This window comes from Triticum aestivum, chromosome 2D (assembly GCF_018294505.1).
Source record: "Triticum aestivum cultivar Chinese Spring chromosome 2D, IWGSC CS RefSeq v2.1, whole genome shotgun sequence".
In the NCBI taxonomy this organism is placed as follows: domain Eukaryota; kingdom Viridiplantae; phylum Streptophyta; class Magnoliopsida; order Poales; family Poaceae; genus Triticum; species Triticum aestivum.
In genome coordinates this window covers 31,721,435-31,734,671 of record NC_057799.1, presented here as the reverse complement: position 1 = coordinate 31,734,671, position 13,237 = coordinate 31,721,435, and the positions used below count along the sequence as shown (strand labels likewise).

Here is a 13,237-nt window from a genome sequence, read left to right as displayed (position 1 = left end):
CAATCATACATAAAAGAATTCAGAGAAGATTCAAATATTGTTCATAGATAAACTTGATCATAAACCCACAATTCATCGGTCCCGACAAACACGCCGCAAAAGAAGATTACATCAAATAGATCTCCACGAGAATCGTGGAGAACTTTGTATTGAGATCCAAAGAGAGAGAAGAAGCCATCTAGCTAATAACTATGGACCCGAAGGTCTGAGGTAAACTACTCACACATCATCGGAGAGGCTATGGTGTTGATGTAGAAGCCCTCCGTGATCAATGCCCCCTCCGGCAGGACGCCGGAAAAGGCCCCAAGATGGGATCTCACGGGTACAGAAGGTTGCGGCCGTGGAATTAGGTTTTCGTGGATGCCTCTGATGGTTTGGGGGTACGTAGGTATATATAGGAGGAAGAAGTACGTCGGTGGAGCAACATGGGCCCCACGAGGGTGGAGGGCGCGCCTGGGGGTAGGCGCCCCCCCCCCCCCCCCGCCTCGTGCTCTCCTCGTTGATTTTTTGACGTGGACTCCAAGTCTTCTGGATCACGTTTGTTCCGAAAATCACGTTCCTGAAGGTTTCATTCCGTTTGGACTCCGTTTGATATTCTTTTTCTGCGAAACACTGAAATAGGCAAAAAACTGCAATTTGGGCTGGGCCTCCGGTTAATAGGTTAGTCCCAAATATAATATAAAAGTGTATAATAAAGCCCATTAAACATCCAAAATAGAATACAATCAAAAATTATAGATACGTTTGAGACGTATCAGCGTCTTGTACTCATCAAGCATAGTGCGAGCCATCTCAACAAGAGTCCTGTTCTTGCGCTCCACGACGCCATTCTGCTGAGGACTATAAGGAGCAGATAACTCATGAGTAATACCAAGTTCATCAAGATAGTCATCAAGACCAGAATTCTTGAACTCAGTTCCATTGTCACTTCTGATGTGCTTGATCTTCACACCAAAGTTGGTTGAAGCCCTCGAGGAAAATCGTTTGAAGACTTCCTGCACCTCGTGTTTGTAAGTGAAAATATGCACCCATGTGTAACGAGAGTAATCATCAACAATAACAAAGCCATATAGAGATGCATCATTTGTAACTGCTGAATAATGATTAGGACCAAAGAGATCCATGTGAAGCAATTCAAATGGTCGAGTGGTAGTCATGATAGTCTTCACTGGATGTTTGGCCTTGGTCATCTTTCCAGCTTCGCAGGCTCCGCACAAGTGATCCTTGAGAAATTTGACATCCTCAATGCCAATGACATGCTTCTTCTTCGCGAGTGTGTGCAAATTCCTCATGCCGGCATGACCAAGTCGTCGATGCCATAGCCAGCCTTCTGAAGCTTTTGCAAGTAGACATATAGCCGGTCGTGGTCCTGTAGAGAAATCAACAATATACAGATCTCCTCTCCTAAAGCCTTCGAAGACTTTGGAATTGTCAGCTTCCATGATCACAACACAACGATACTTGCCAAAGATAACAACCATATCAAGATCACAAAGCATTGAGACTGACATGAGGTTGTATCCTAAGGACTCGACAACCATGACTTTGTCCATGTGTCGATCCTTTGAGATCGCAACCTTACCTAGACCCAATACCTGACTTTTTCCTTTGTCAGCGAAGATGATATGCCTCAGATGTGATGGAGATAAGGGAACATCCATCAATAGATTCTTGTCACCAGTCATGTGATTTGTACATCCACTATCGAGGACCCACTCATTGGCTTTGGGTTGATCATCATGCAGATGAATTAGTGCAGCTTACGAACTCATATACTTCATCAATGAAGAATATGACATCAATTTCATCAAGCAGTAGAACAGATAAAGCAGTATGAGGACGTGAGAAATGAGGATTCATTTCATCATGATTAGCCTGCGTCCTTTCAGGCACATTCAGGTCTCCAGAAAATTCTTCAGACGTTTAAGCGCGTCTGGAGACCTGACCCTGCATAAGAAATTAGTTCTTTTTCTTCACCACCCACATCTGAAGGGATCCATGAGAGAAAGGTGGCATTGAAGCCAGTCCACTTCGTTTCACATAAGAGGAGTTAGGGTAAGCATATGAATAATCAGAGACATTCTTCGAGGACTTATGAATATAATGATTAGAAGAATAATAATCATATTCATAGCCCTTAAATCTTCCCTGCGAAATAGAAGTGTTATCACGGTGATGTTCATATGAGGACTTTGATCCTTTTGAGGAATTTGATCCATGTGAGGAATTTGGTCCGTATGGGGACTTGGATCCATATGAAGAATTTGGTCCATATGAAGAATTTGATCTAGGGTTCCTATTCTTCTCAGGTGGTGTCATGATGACATTCACCTGAAGACTTTCAAGGCACCTTTTGGGAACCCAGATTTTCTTCATAGGGGAACCGTTCCTGCAGTTAGTGCCAACATATCTAGCAAATACTTCACCATTCTGATTTCTGAACAGTTTATAGTTGGAGTCAAATGACTCATCAGCAGAATGAGGAGATTCACATGTAAAGCCAGATAAAGTAGATGGATCTACTGGAGGTCCCTTTGCAGCAACCCAAGAGGTTTTTGGATACTGCTCAGGCTTCCAGTAAGTCCCATCAGCATTGAGTTTCCTCTCAAAGGCGATACCCTCTTTCCCAAAGGCGATACCCTCTTTCCTAGGGTTCGTGTTGACGATCTGCTTTTTAAGCACATCACAAAGAGCCTGATGCCCTTTGAGGCTTTTATACATGCCTGTCATGTACAATTCCTTCAGGCCTGCATCATCAGTGATACTAGCATTGTCCTCAGATGAGGAATTAGTGATGGCAGAGACAGGTGAAGAATTTGTAACATTAGAAGCATTTGAACATTCAGGTGAAGAATTAGCAGATTCTGGTTCAATGTACTTCAAACATGGAGGAACAAATTCTTCCTAAGCAGCGCTAATTTGTTGAGAAAGTAATGAATCGCGCTCCTTCCGAAGGTCTTCATAACTCACCCTTAGCTTTTCAAGATCTTGCTTTCTTTGAAGAAATTCATAAGAAAGCTTCTCATGATCAGATAAGAGAGTGTTATGATGACTTTGAAGGTTGTCAAACTTAGACTGAAGTCTCTGAAGATTTTCAGTCAAGGTTTTAGTGCGATCCATTTCTTCACCCAACATGTCATCACTTTTGTCTAGCATGTTTTGAACCTTTTCAAAAGCCTTTTGTTGTTTCACAGCAATCTTAGCAAGTTTAGAGTAGCTAGCTAGGCTTGAGATTTTCATCAGATTCATCCTCACTTGATTCAGAGGAGGGGTATTTGAGTACCTTGGCACCTTTTGCCATGAAGCAATAGGAGGGAGCGTAGTCATCATCACCTCCATCAGTGATGTCTACTACACAACCTTCTTCTTGTATACGTTGTTGGGCCTCCAAGTGCAGAGGTTTGTAGGACAGTAGCAAATTTCCCTCAAGTGGATGACCTAAGGTTTATCAATCCATGGGAGGCGTAGGATGAAGATGGTCTCTCTCAAACAACCCTACAACCAAATAACAAAGAGTCTCTTGTGTCCCCAACACACCCAATACAATGGTAAATTGTATAGGTGCACTAGTTCGGCGAAGAGATGGTGATACAAGTGCAATATGGATGGTAGGTATAGGTTTTTGTAATCAGAAAATATAAAAACAGCAAGGTAACTAATGATAAAAGTGAGCACGAACGGTATTGCAATGCGTTGAAACAAGGCCTAGGGTTCATACTTTCACTAGTGCAAGTTCTCTCAACAATAATAACATAATTGAATCATATAACTATCCCTCAACATGCAACAAAGAGTCACTCCAAAGTTACTAATAGCGGAGAACAAACGAAGAGATTATGGTAGGGTACGAAACCACCTCAAAGTTATCTTTCTCATCGATCTATTCAATAGTCCGTAGTAAAATAATACGAAGCTATTCTTTCCGTTCGCTCTATTATAGAGTTCGTACTAGAATAACACCTTAAGATACAAATCAACCAAAACCCTAATGTCACCTAGATACTCCAATATGACCTCAAGTATCCGTGGGTATGATTATACGATGTGCATCACACAATCTCAGATTCATCTATTCAACCAACACAAAGAACTTCAAAGAGTGCCCCAAAGTTTCTACCAAAGACTCAAGACGAAAACGTGTGCCCACTACAAGGATCCGGGTCTATTGCAACAAAATCGGTCGTCGCAATACATGCCGATTTGTGGCGACAAGTACCTATTGCCACAAAACAACATTCGTTGGCAGCCGTTGCAACTGGACGCATGGTAATAGGTTATTGCCACAAAAACACAATCGTGGCAATAAAGTCTGCTATTGCAACAGCCATGTGGGAAGTTGCCACATATTTTCCCGTGGCAACACTCACCTGATGCCGCAATTTGCTTTGTGGAGATAGCTTTAATGCAACGTGTAACAAATCGTGGTGACTGATAGCTCGTGGAGATAGACATTTGTGGGAACAACCAATGCCAACGACGCTCGTTTTGTGGCGCATGCTCTTCCGTGGCAATAGTGAATTGTGGCAATAAACTATGTCAACAATCCTTATTTTCATGGTATTAGGCATTTTGCCATGAACCACTACACTTGTGGCATTAACTTATGGCAACAAATATTCCAGTCATCGTAACAGGAAATTGCAACATACTAGTTTTGGTGGTGATAAATAGGTATCACAACGGGTGAAATGTTTGTTGTGAGAAACTATTGCGACAATTTAAACTTTTCGTGGTGCTAACATGTGGCAACCGAAAGTGGGTTGTGGTAATAGCCTATTGCAATCATAAAAAATAATATAGGCATTCAATTGCAATATTCAAAACCATACGTATAATATGTAGATTCATAAAATTCATAATTCTCATAGCAAATATCCATCAAATGATACTCAGATGCAATTTAGCCATCCTAATTAAGGCCAATACTAACTATCCGTGATCTAGAGTCCAGTCGAGCTAGATCTTTGGATCCTGCAATCAAGAAATCAAAAAAATAGTTCTAGTTAATGACCCCACTATTAAAAATAAGAGAAAATGGCTTCTATACCACTGAGACAAGCATCAATTGCTCATTTGCCATCGAACAATGCTCTAGTGCTCATATACCAGACACAAACGAATTCTAGTGCTTATTTGCCATCGCCGTTAGTCCATCGTCAGAACCTCTACGTTTTCCTGTCAGTCAATCTGAGAATTCCAGTTTTACCCTCGTCTCATCTCTTCTCTTAGAATAGAAAAAAAACAGAAAAATCAACGCACACCACACCACCCGACCAGTTCACGCACGCACACAGCAGCGGCCATGGCGGAACCACCGCCGCCGCCACTCCCCCAGCGCATGCCCCTCCTCCCTCTCCTGCTCCCTCAGGCTAACTACTCGTCGAAGGTTCTGCCGCTCCCCTAGCCTTTGCCGAGGCCGAAGGTTCCGCCGCTCCCCGAGCCCCAGCGAATGGAGGCACCGCCAACGGCGCCGCTCCCCTAGCCCCGGCCTCCGCCGCCTCCCATCGCGGCCCTGCTTCCCTTCCTCCCATCCTCCGCGGCTTCAACTGCCTTAGCCCAACTAGCAGCGCCGATCTCTCCCGCCGACCATGTCGCGCCGAACCCTAGAATCGGGGATTCCGGCGATGTGGAGAGCGGGTCAGGGATGTCCACGGTCGAGGCCCTCGAAGAGATCATCCCGTACGTGGGCACACTCGCTGCAGCTCCTCTGCCCCAAATTTCCAAGCTCCATGAGGAGGACGGCGTGGCCGACGAATGCGGCTCCACCTCTCTCTCTGATATTTGTGCTAGGTAATTTTTCAGTCTGTCTATTTTTGCTAAAGTTTTAGATAGGAGCATACAAATATTGACATGGTTTCATCATCCACAGGATGATCCAATCATGTACTTACACAGTGGAGGTGAAGATTTGTGGCGGTGGAACAGAAATCTGTGGGGATTCTACATTTACTTGGGATATTGTTGAGGGTAGTAGCTCAAGCTTGAAGGATCTAGTGGCTTCCATTGCTGGAACTTTTCCACTATTTTCAGTGGAGAATATAATTCTTGAGTACGTTGACTCTATTAGTGGCAACAATATTTGTGTGTCAAATGATGAAGAATGCCTGAAAATGTATGAGTCTTTTCATCAAAATAGAAGCGGTAATCTGATCATCAAACAATCTGCCCCAAGTGATAGTGTTGATGTGCATTTTTCTCCATTGAATCAAACACCATCAGTAGCACTGCCTAGTCAAGCAAGCAATGTAAATGATGAAGCTAAAGTATGCCTTATAGATACATATCTTGCAAATCCACATGAAGAATATGAACATGTTGGTGTAGATGAGGAGGACCAATACTCAATTGATAGTGCTGGTTCAGATAGTGATGATGAGCTCGGAGAAAAAAAAGATATACCAAATAGTGAGCATGTAGAGGATAGCAGCGATGACGAGGAGTGGGTTACGGAAGATGCTAGACCAGATGTTATTCCAGAAATAGTGTATGATAAAGAAAACCCACCAATGCATGTTGGTGCAAAGTATCCTAATATTGAAGAGTTTAGGTTGGCAATTGCTACGTATGCCATAAAGAGAGAGTTTGATTTTCAAGTTGACAAAAGTGAGCCTACACGATTCAGGGCTCATTGTCGCGAGTCTAAAGATTGCACATGGAGAATTCATGCTGGGAGGTTGGATGATGGAGAAACTATGGAGGTATATATTTTAGTTAGTTGCATACTCTAGCTGTTATTAGGTGGAGTTGACTCTATTTTCTTACCCATTACAATTTACTGCAGGTCAAGGTTCATTTGGAGAAGCACACATGTGCTAGTACAAAGAAAAAAAAGGAGCAACATAATGCTTCAAAGGCATGGGTGTGTGAGAAAGTCATGGACTGGGTTAAAGAAGATCCTAGTGTTCGCCCAAAGGAGTTACAGAGGAGGCTACATGACAAGTACAAGATCAAGATCAATTATACAAAAGTATTCAGGTGCAAAGGGCTAGCAATGGCTAAGTTGTTTGGTGATTGGGATGAGTCTTTTGACAAGCTGTATGCCTGGAAAGCGGAGGTTGAGAAGAGGTCTCCTGGAAGCATAGTTGCGATTGACCACATGGAGTATGATCAGAAAAAGTATTTTATACGGATGTTTGTTGGATTGAAGCCTCTTTGCGATGGATTCTTGGCTGGATGCAGACCTTACTTGGCGATAGACAGCACTCATTTGACAGGCAAGTATAGAGGCCAGTTAGCTACTGCTTGTGCTATTGATGGGCACAATTGGCTATACCCTGTAGCATATGGAGTTATTAATGCGGAAACTACTGAAAGTTGGGTGTGGTTTATGGAGAAGCTTCGTGAGGCTATTGGCTCTCCCCCTGGCCTAGCCATATGTTCAGATGCAGGTAAAGGGATTGACACTGCAATTGAAAAGGTGTTTGAGTATGCAGAACATAGGGAATGCATGCGACACTTGGTTGTGAACTTCAAAAAAAGTTTCATGGCAAAGTTTTTGATGATCATTTGTGGCCAGCTGCTTATTCATGGACTCCTCGCGCTTTTGACTATCACATGGCAGCCATAGAGCAGAAAAGGGCTGCTGCGATTACATACTTAAAGAAGTACCACAGCAGGCTATGGTCAAGGAGCAAATATTCATGTTCCTCAAAAGTGGATTATGTGACAAATAATTTGGCCGAGTGTTTCAACAACTGGATCCACAAGCACAAAGGTTTAATGTTGTTTCAGCTCATGGACAAGATCAGGAGGAAGATTACCATTAAGCATGAGAAGAGGAGAAGGGTTGCTAGGAAATTGCAAGGTCGACGTATACTTCCAAGTGTCATGAATGAGCTGAATGAAAAAAGTAGGGGGCTAGACATTGAATATGAGAGAATAGATGACATGATTGCAGAGGTTACCGAGTGTGCTGCGCTGGGTGGCAAGCGCCACATTACTGATCTAGCGAATAGGACATGCACATGCCGGGCGTTTCAAGTCTCTGGGAAGCCTTGCAAACATGCAATCAGCTTTATTACTGGAATTAGGGGAGTCACCATAGCAGATTTTGTTGATGACTATTACAGCGTTGCCAAGTTCACTGCAGCTTATGCCCATGTTCTTCCTGGCCTGACCGACATGTCTCAATGGCCAAGTGTGAACAAAGATTTCATTTTGAATCCCCCAATCCTTAGGAGGGCCCCTGGGAGGCCAAAAGTACAGAGGCATAAAAGTGGTGCCGAGAATAGCAAGGGCAAGGGAAATAAAGGCCAGCACCAATGTCCAATTTGCAAGGCCTATGGACATAGATGGCAAAGCTGTAAAGATGCTGCTCCGGAAGCACTAGCTGTCTATGCTGAAGTAGCAAAGCAAAAAAGGTAGTGCTTGCTTCAATATTACTGTTTTTATCATAATCTTGTCCTAATGATGCTAATATGTGAAACTAATGCAGGGACAAAAGAAAGAAAAAACCCATTACAAAGGTTGTTCTTCCATGTTCAATCGAAACTGAAACTGCACTCCCTCTACTTCTATGTCCGAGTGATGCAATTGAAGACAATGTCGCCAAGTCGAAATCATCAAAGACCACCTCTAAATCTACAAGGTATGAAAGCTGCACAATCTTCAATGAAATGTTTCTTTGACAATGTGTAAGTTAGCAACGTATATTCTGCGAGGATCATCATAGTATGTAATCTGATGTTTTAATGTAGATCAAAGGCCATATCTATTGCGCCTGACAGCCCTGCAATGGGCACTCGAAGCAAGAGGAATGTTGCACCTGACAGCCCTGCAATGAGCACTCGAAGCAAGAAGAAGCTGAAACTGTGATATTCAGCAAAATTTCACATATTATTTACATATCGCAACTCTTCATGTCTAATTTATCTATAGACTTTGCTTATGTGAACAACCTACTCTCGGTTGTGGTCTTTTGGTAGGAATGAAAACTTGAGTTTACTTATGCATGACTGAATTTGGTGTTTGCTGAATGGTTTCTAAATGATGTGAACTTTGATGAGTATTATTCTGTAGCTGAAGTATATATATGCTGATACTGTTATCTGTGCACTGTTGTTTTGCTGAAATGATGTAATTACAGGCAAAATGTTGTCAGTTTTTTCCTAGATATGTTCTCTCATTGTTGCTTATTTGCCACTAAGGGCAAACAAGTCATTTTGGCATATGAAAACTGTGAGGTAACGTTGTTCTAACAGCCAGTGGCATACGAGCACTAGAATTCGTTTGTTACTGGTATATGAGCACTGAAGCTTTGTTCGATGGCAAATGAGCAGTTGATGCTTGTCTCAGTGGTATAGAAGCCATTTTCTCTAAAAATAATTATCACCAGACTATTTGGAGTAATACTGTGTCAACAAGTATGTAACTAAGGAATCAGAACAGTTTGACAAGTGTAATTGTCTAAAGCATAAGCACAAGTACATGTACAAAAAGCATCCGCTGTTGATTTAAGTTGCGACTCAATCTATAGTTTCAATTAAGTTAATGTCCCTAGCTAGCACATATTCGTTTTTTCAAAGTTGTGACTCGATGCAGCAACAACACATGGTGAAAGAGAAGAAGTAGCTAGCTAATTATGAAGGCCATACGTATAGAATGCAGGTGAACATGAAGAGAAATCAAGGTTTTGACTTACCATTGCTTTAAACATTTGAGAATTCCTTGTTCAGCTTGTATGAGCACACTTGAAGAAATAACAGTTAGCCTTGCACCTGGAGTCTTATTAGGACTAGATATCTGAAAAAAAGTATTTTGCAAGTTTGGACTACTATCTTCTTTGTCAATCCTCTTCGTTGGCACCTGCAAATAGAAGTGCACTTTTAGCAATGTAAGCAAGCAACATAAATCTTACAAGGTTGCAAGCATATGACTATAATCACGGGTTCCCATTTGCTGGCTCCATTTTGCAAACTTTGACATCGTGTTTTTTTCAAATTCCAGTTCTTCCAACAATATTTCCCTTTCAGCACGCTCTTCTTCTAACCTCTCCTGAAGTTGTTCTCTCTCAACACGCTCCAAGTTAATCCTCTCTTGTGTGTTTGCACGTTCAGCTTGTAGTTGATCGTGTAATTCGTTGACCTGCTGGCTGAGCTCAGAGTTTTGCTGCTGGGTTGCTGCTGTAGCACGAGCTTGAACACGGCAACACAAACAACTGTCAATCAGGTCACTACATGAGCAAGCACATGCAAAGTGGCTCATAGTGCAAAAAATTCGGAGTGGCAAAGCATAAGCGTACTATTGGCAAATCAGGAGCAGAGCATCTGTGTTGTGTTGTATGTGCGTGCTTGTTGCTGTGTTGGGCATGTGTGTGTATGTGCTTTCTAGTACCTAACCAAAGTACTCGCAAGATGTTTTCTAACAATAGACATTCCATGGCAAAGTTATAAGAGCGCGCCATATGACTCCATAAACATATACCTGGAACCAGTAGCCATCATTACAATGGCTTTAAGCAGAAGGAACTGATATGCATAAACCCTTGAGGTGTTGACACTAACCGAGCTCTCCTCAAACATTCTGTAAGAGTAGAATGATAAATAGATTGAGATAGAAACAGATGTACAGCCAAGAGCTACAGACTATAAGCACGCAGTAAAACCATATATTCAACAAATTTGGAATTAAATGTGGAACCTATTTTGCGCATAATGTAGACAGGATGGATACTTGGTAAAAGGTGATGAAGTCTTACATTTACCTAAATAAAAAGGTAACCCTGATGGGTAGTTGTAAAAAGTGATGCTATCACCCATTGGATTATATCAAACAAGCATATGAGATTGAGATACGAGAAATATAATAATTAAAGTGAAATAAACAGACAAGTTTCTGCTGTATTTTCATAGTGAAGTTGGGATAGTTGGGATATACTACACTAAAATGATCATACATCTACTAGAACCCTTACCATGAAAAGCACTATGTATTACACCTACATTCCCTATCAGTAAAGTACATGTCCGTGTTGCTCTTCACAATTTCTACTACCCAATCTGACAATCAGTAGACCTATTTAGCTGAATTAAAAAATCACACAGGTATTCGGGTATGTATGTATACATGCCAGTTTGAGAGTATTCGAGTATGTATGGATATGTTACGGGTATTCGGGTATATGCATCTCCACCACGGGCAGGAACACGTACGTACTACTATTATTACCAGGAGAATCAGGCATGTACCCTCAATGTCGTCCTTGCATCTTGCTCCCCTTGGCACTAGTACACAAACAAGCAAGCAGCCTGTTGGATGGATTATTGTGGAAGGTAGCTTACATATGGATCGATTCCTCGTGGATGCTAGCAGATGACGAGGACCGGTGGCTCCTAGCGCGGGAGGCGCGCATGGTCCATGCGCTAGTTCTGCGCAAGCCGCTTCAATTCTTCATGGCCGCCCGGATGGAGGGATGGCTGCCCACGGCCCCGGCTAGATCTGCCCAGGATTGCGGCGGCTGCGCGCTCCTGATGCCCAGGATTGCGGCCGCTGCGGAGCCAATAGCCTGGTGGGGAGGAGGGAACGATCCTGGGGCCCAGGGTTGCGTTGGCGACCTACAGAGAAAGGGGCGAGCGGCGGCGGCATGAGGCGACTTGCGGCGTGGTATGCGGTGGCTTGGATGGGTAGGCAGTCGTGCGAAGGATAAGGAGAGAGGAGATAAAAGGATAGGGCACCCGCAGGGCCGCACCCGTTCGATCTAAGCAAATCCAACGGTTCCGATTTGTGATTCGTGAGAGGGCCATCTTGACCAATCAAAACACGTGTATTTTTTAGTGGGATATTTTTGCACTCGGTAAAATTTTAATATTTTTTCTTCCATTCTTTTTTTCTTGTTTTTTAATAAGGCCTATTAAAGGATATAAATCGGATTTTCTTTAAAACCAAAATTTTGCCAACATTTTTATGCACTTGTGATTTAAATTTGAATTCTATGCAATAAATGACTAGAAATGCAGTAAATGTAAGAAAAAACCCATGAAACTTAGGAATTGTCACTCATATATGGTCTACTTTATGTGAAAATTTGAGTGGTGCCATTTTAAACCTATTTTCGTACTTGCTTCACAAAAAATACCCATTTTTACACTATAAAACTAGAATTTTTTTAAACAAATGTGTAGAAACTCTATTTGTCAACATTGTTTTTTGTTTTGATGTTTGTCAATATATTTTTTAATGGCAAGATGCACCTATGTGCCCAATTTGGGCACATTATCATAAACTATGCAATGAATATGGCCATCATCTTGGAAAGTCATGCATGTTCATAGATGATACCTTGTTTTGTGAAGATTTTTTTCTTCAAAATGATAATATTGCAAGTTTAGTATTTTTCCTCGCAACTAGTACACGTAAAAGGACTCGATGCGGAAGGATCGCATTTATTGAATGTGTATTATTTTTTTAAATTTTTTCCACAATGGGGTCATCAAAGCGGGTAAATCTGATCGTATCGTATCCCCTAGAAATAGGAAACTACCAAGCCATGCCTACCTATACAAGAGACCATGTCGATGCTTCATCAAAGCGGGGACATTCTAGAGGATCTTGGCATGTACTCTAGCTCAAAATAGATTGATTCATCACTATTTATAACCCACGTCAAACGATAAGGACAGGGGCTATTGGATACTATCTGTGACATGGGAAATGGGGTGTCCCGAGCACACTATAATTGAGTACACTAGCAATCAAGGGGTTACTATACATTGAGATTACGATCTACTAGTTAATATCAAAAAAGCATTAAGGTTGCAGACGACTCGCTGGAACCATTTGCGTCCTTGATCTGCTATCCCGACGGCCAAATGCGGTATGCTTCTCTACCTCGCGAGAGCTAGCGTCTTTGGTATGCTATCTCGCCTGGTTCAACTCCGACCTTCCTTCACTCCAGTAAAGCGCCGACCATAACTCCCTTCGGGTGACTAGTCCACGTCAATGCTGGTAAGATCTCCCTCTCGCTCTTCAGTGCCTCCCCATTCTTCTACCAAAATGGATTTTGTAGGGTCCTAAAAATATGCCCCCAAATCCCGTACAAATACCGCTTCAAGGGGGACGACTTTAGGTTTCCAGTTAAAAAATATGCGGGCTGGGCCAAGATACGGGATTTACTAGTTGCTTTTTGGCCCATAAACCGCATATCGGTCCGATTTTTGGGGATCGGGCCAATATGTGGGATCTGTTAGAGTTGCTCTTAGCCCGGTATACAAGGGATAACCTATGGGTTGCCCTCATAGCC

At 42.4% G+C, this 13,237-nt stretch overlaps 1 protein-coding gene across 9 annotated transcripts; it reads right to left on the bottom strand.

Moving 5' to 3' along the window:
* Positions 1 to 8,046: 8,046 nt before the first annotated feature.
* Positions 8,047 to 11,640, bottom strand: LOC123051311 (uncharacterized). Of its 9 annotated transcripts, XR_006424004.1 has the most exons (5): positions 11,280 to 11,640; positions 10,423 to 10,521; positions 9,989 to 10,156; positions 9,641 to 9,804; positions 8,047 to 8,773 (listed from the first exon to the last, which is right to left on the bottom strand). XR_006424004.1 is itself a non-coding variant. In XM_044474162.1 (4 exons), exons 1-4 carry the CDS (start codon positions 11,348 to 11,350, stop codon positions 9,705 to 9,707), a joined length of 438 nt encoding a protein of 145 aa, XP_044330097.1. In that variant the 5' UTR covers positions 11,351 to 11,640; the 3' UTR covers positions 8,047 to 9,704. The 9 variants fall into 9 exon arrangements, 2 of the variants coding, with proteins under 2 accessions (XP_044330097.1, XP_044330096.1); XR_006424003.1 differs by having other exon boundaries at positions 9,641 to 10,156; XR_006424007.1 differs by having other exon boundaries at positions 8,047 to 9,804; positions 9,989 to 10,133.
* Positions 11,641 to 13,237: the final 1,597 nt, after the last annotated feature.

What these genes read in the sequence shown, in the direction of transcription:
- LOC123051311 (XM_044474161.1), bottom strand. Translation starts at nt 11,350, where the DNA reads ATGCGCGCCTCCCGCGCTAGGAGCCACCGGTCCTCGTCATCTGCTAGC. An exon ending in CACGAGGAATCGATCCATAT is followed by an intron (nt 10,522 to 11,279) that starts GTAAGCTACCTT and finishes CTACTCTTACAG; the next exon opens with AATGTTTGAGGAGAGCTCGG. An exon ending in ATGATGGCTACTGGTTCCAG is followed by an intron (nt 10,157 to 10,422) that starts GTATATGTTTAT and finishes CCTGATTGACAG; the next exon opens with TTGTTTGTGTTGCCGTGTTC.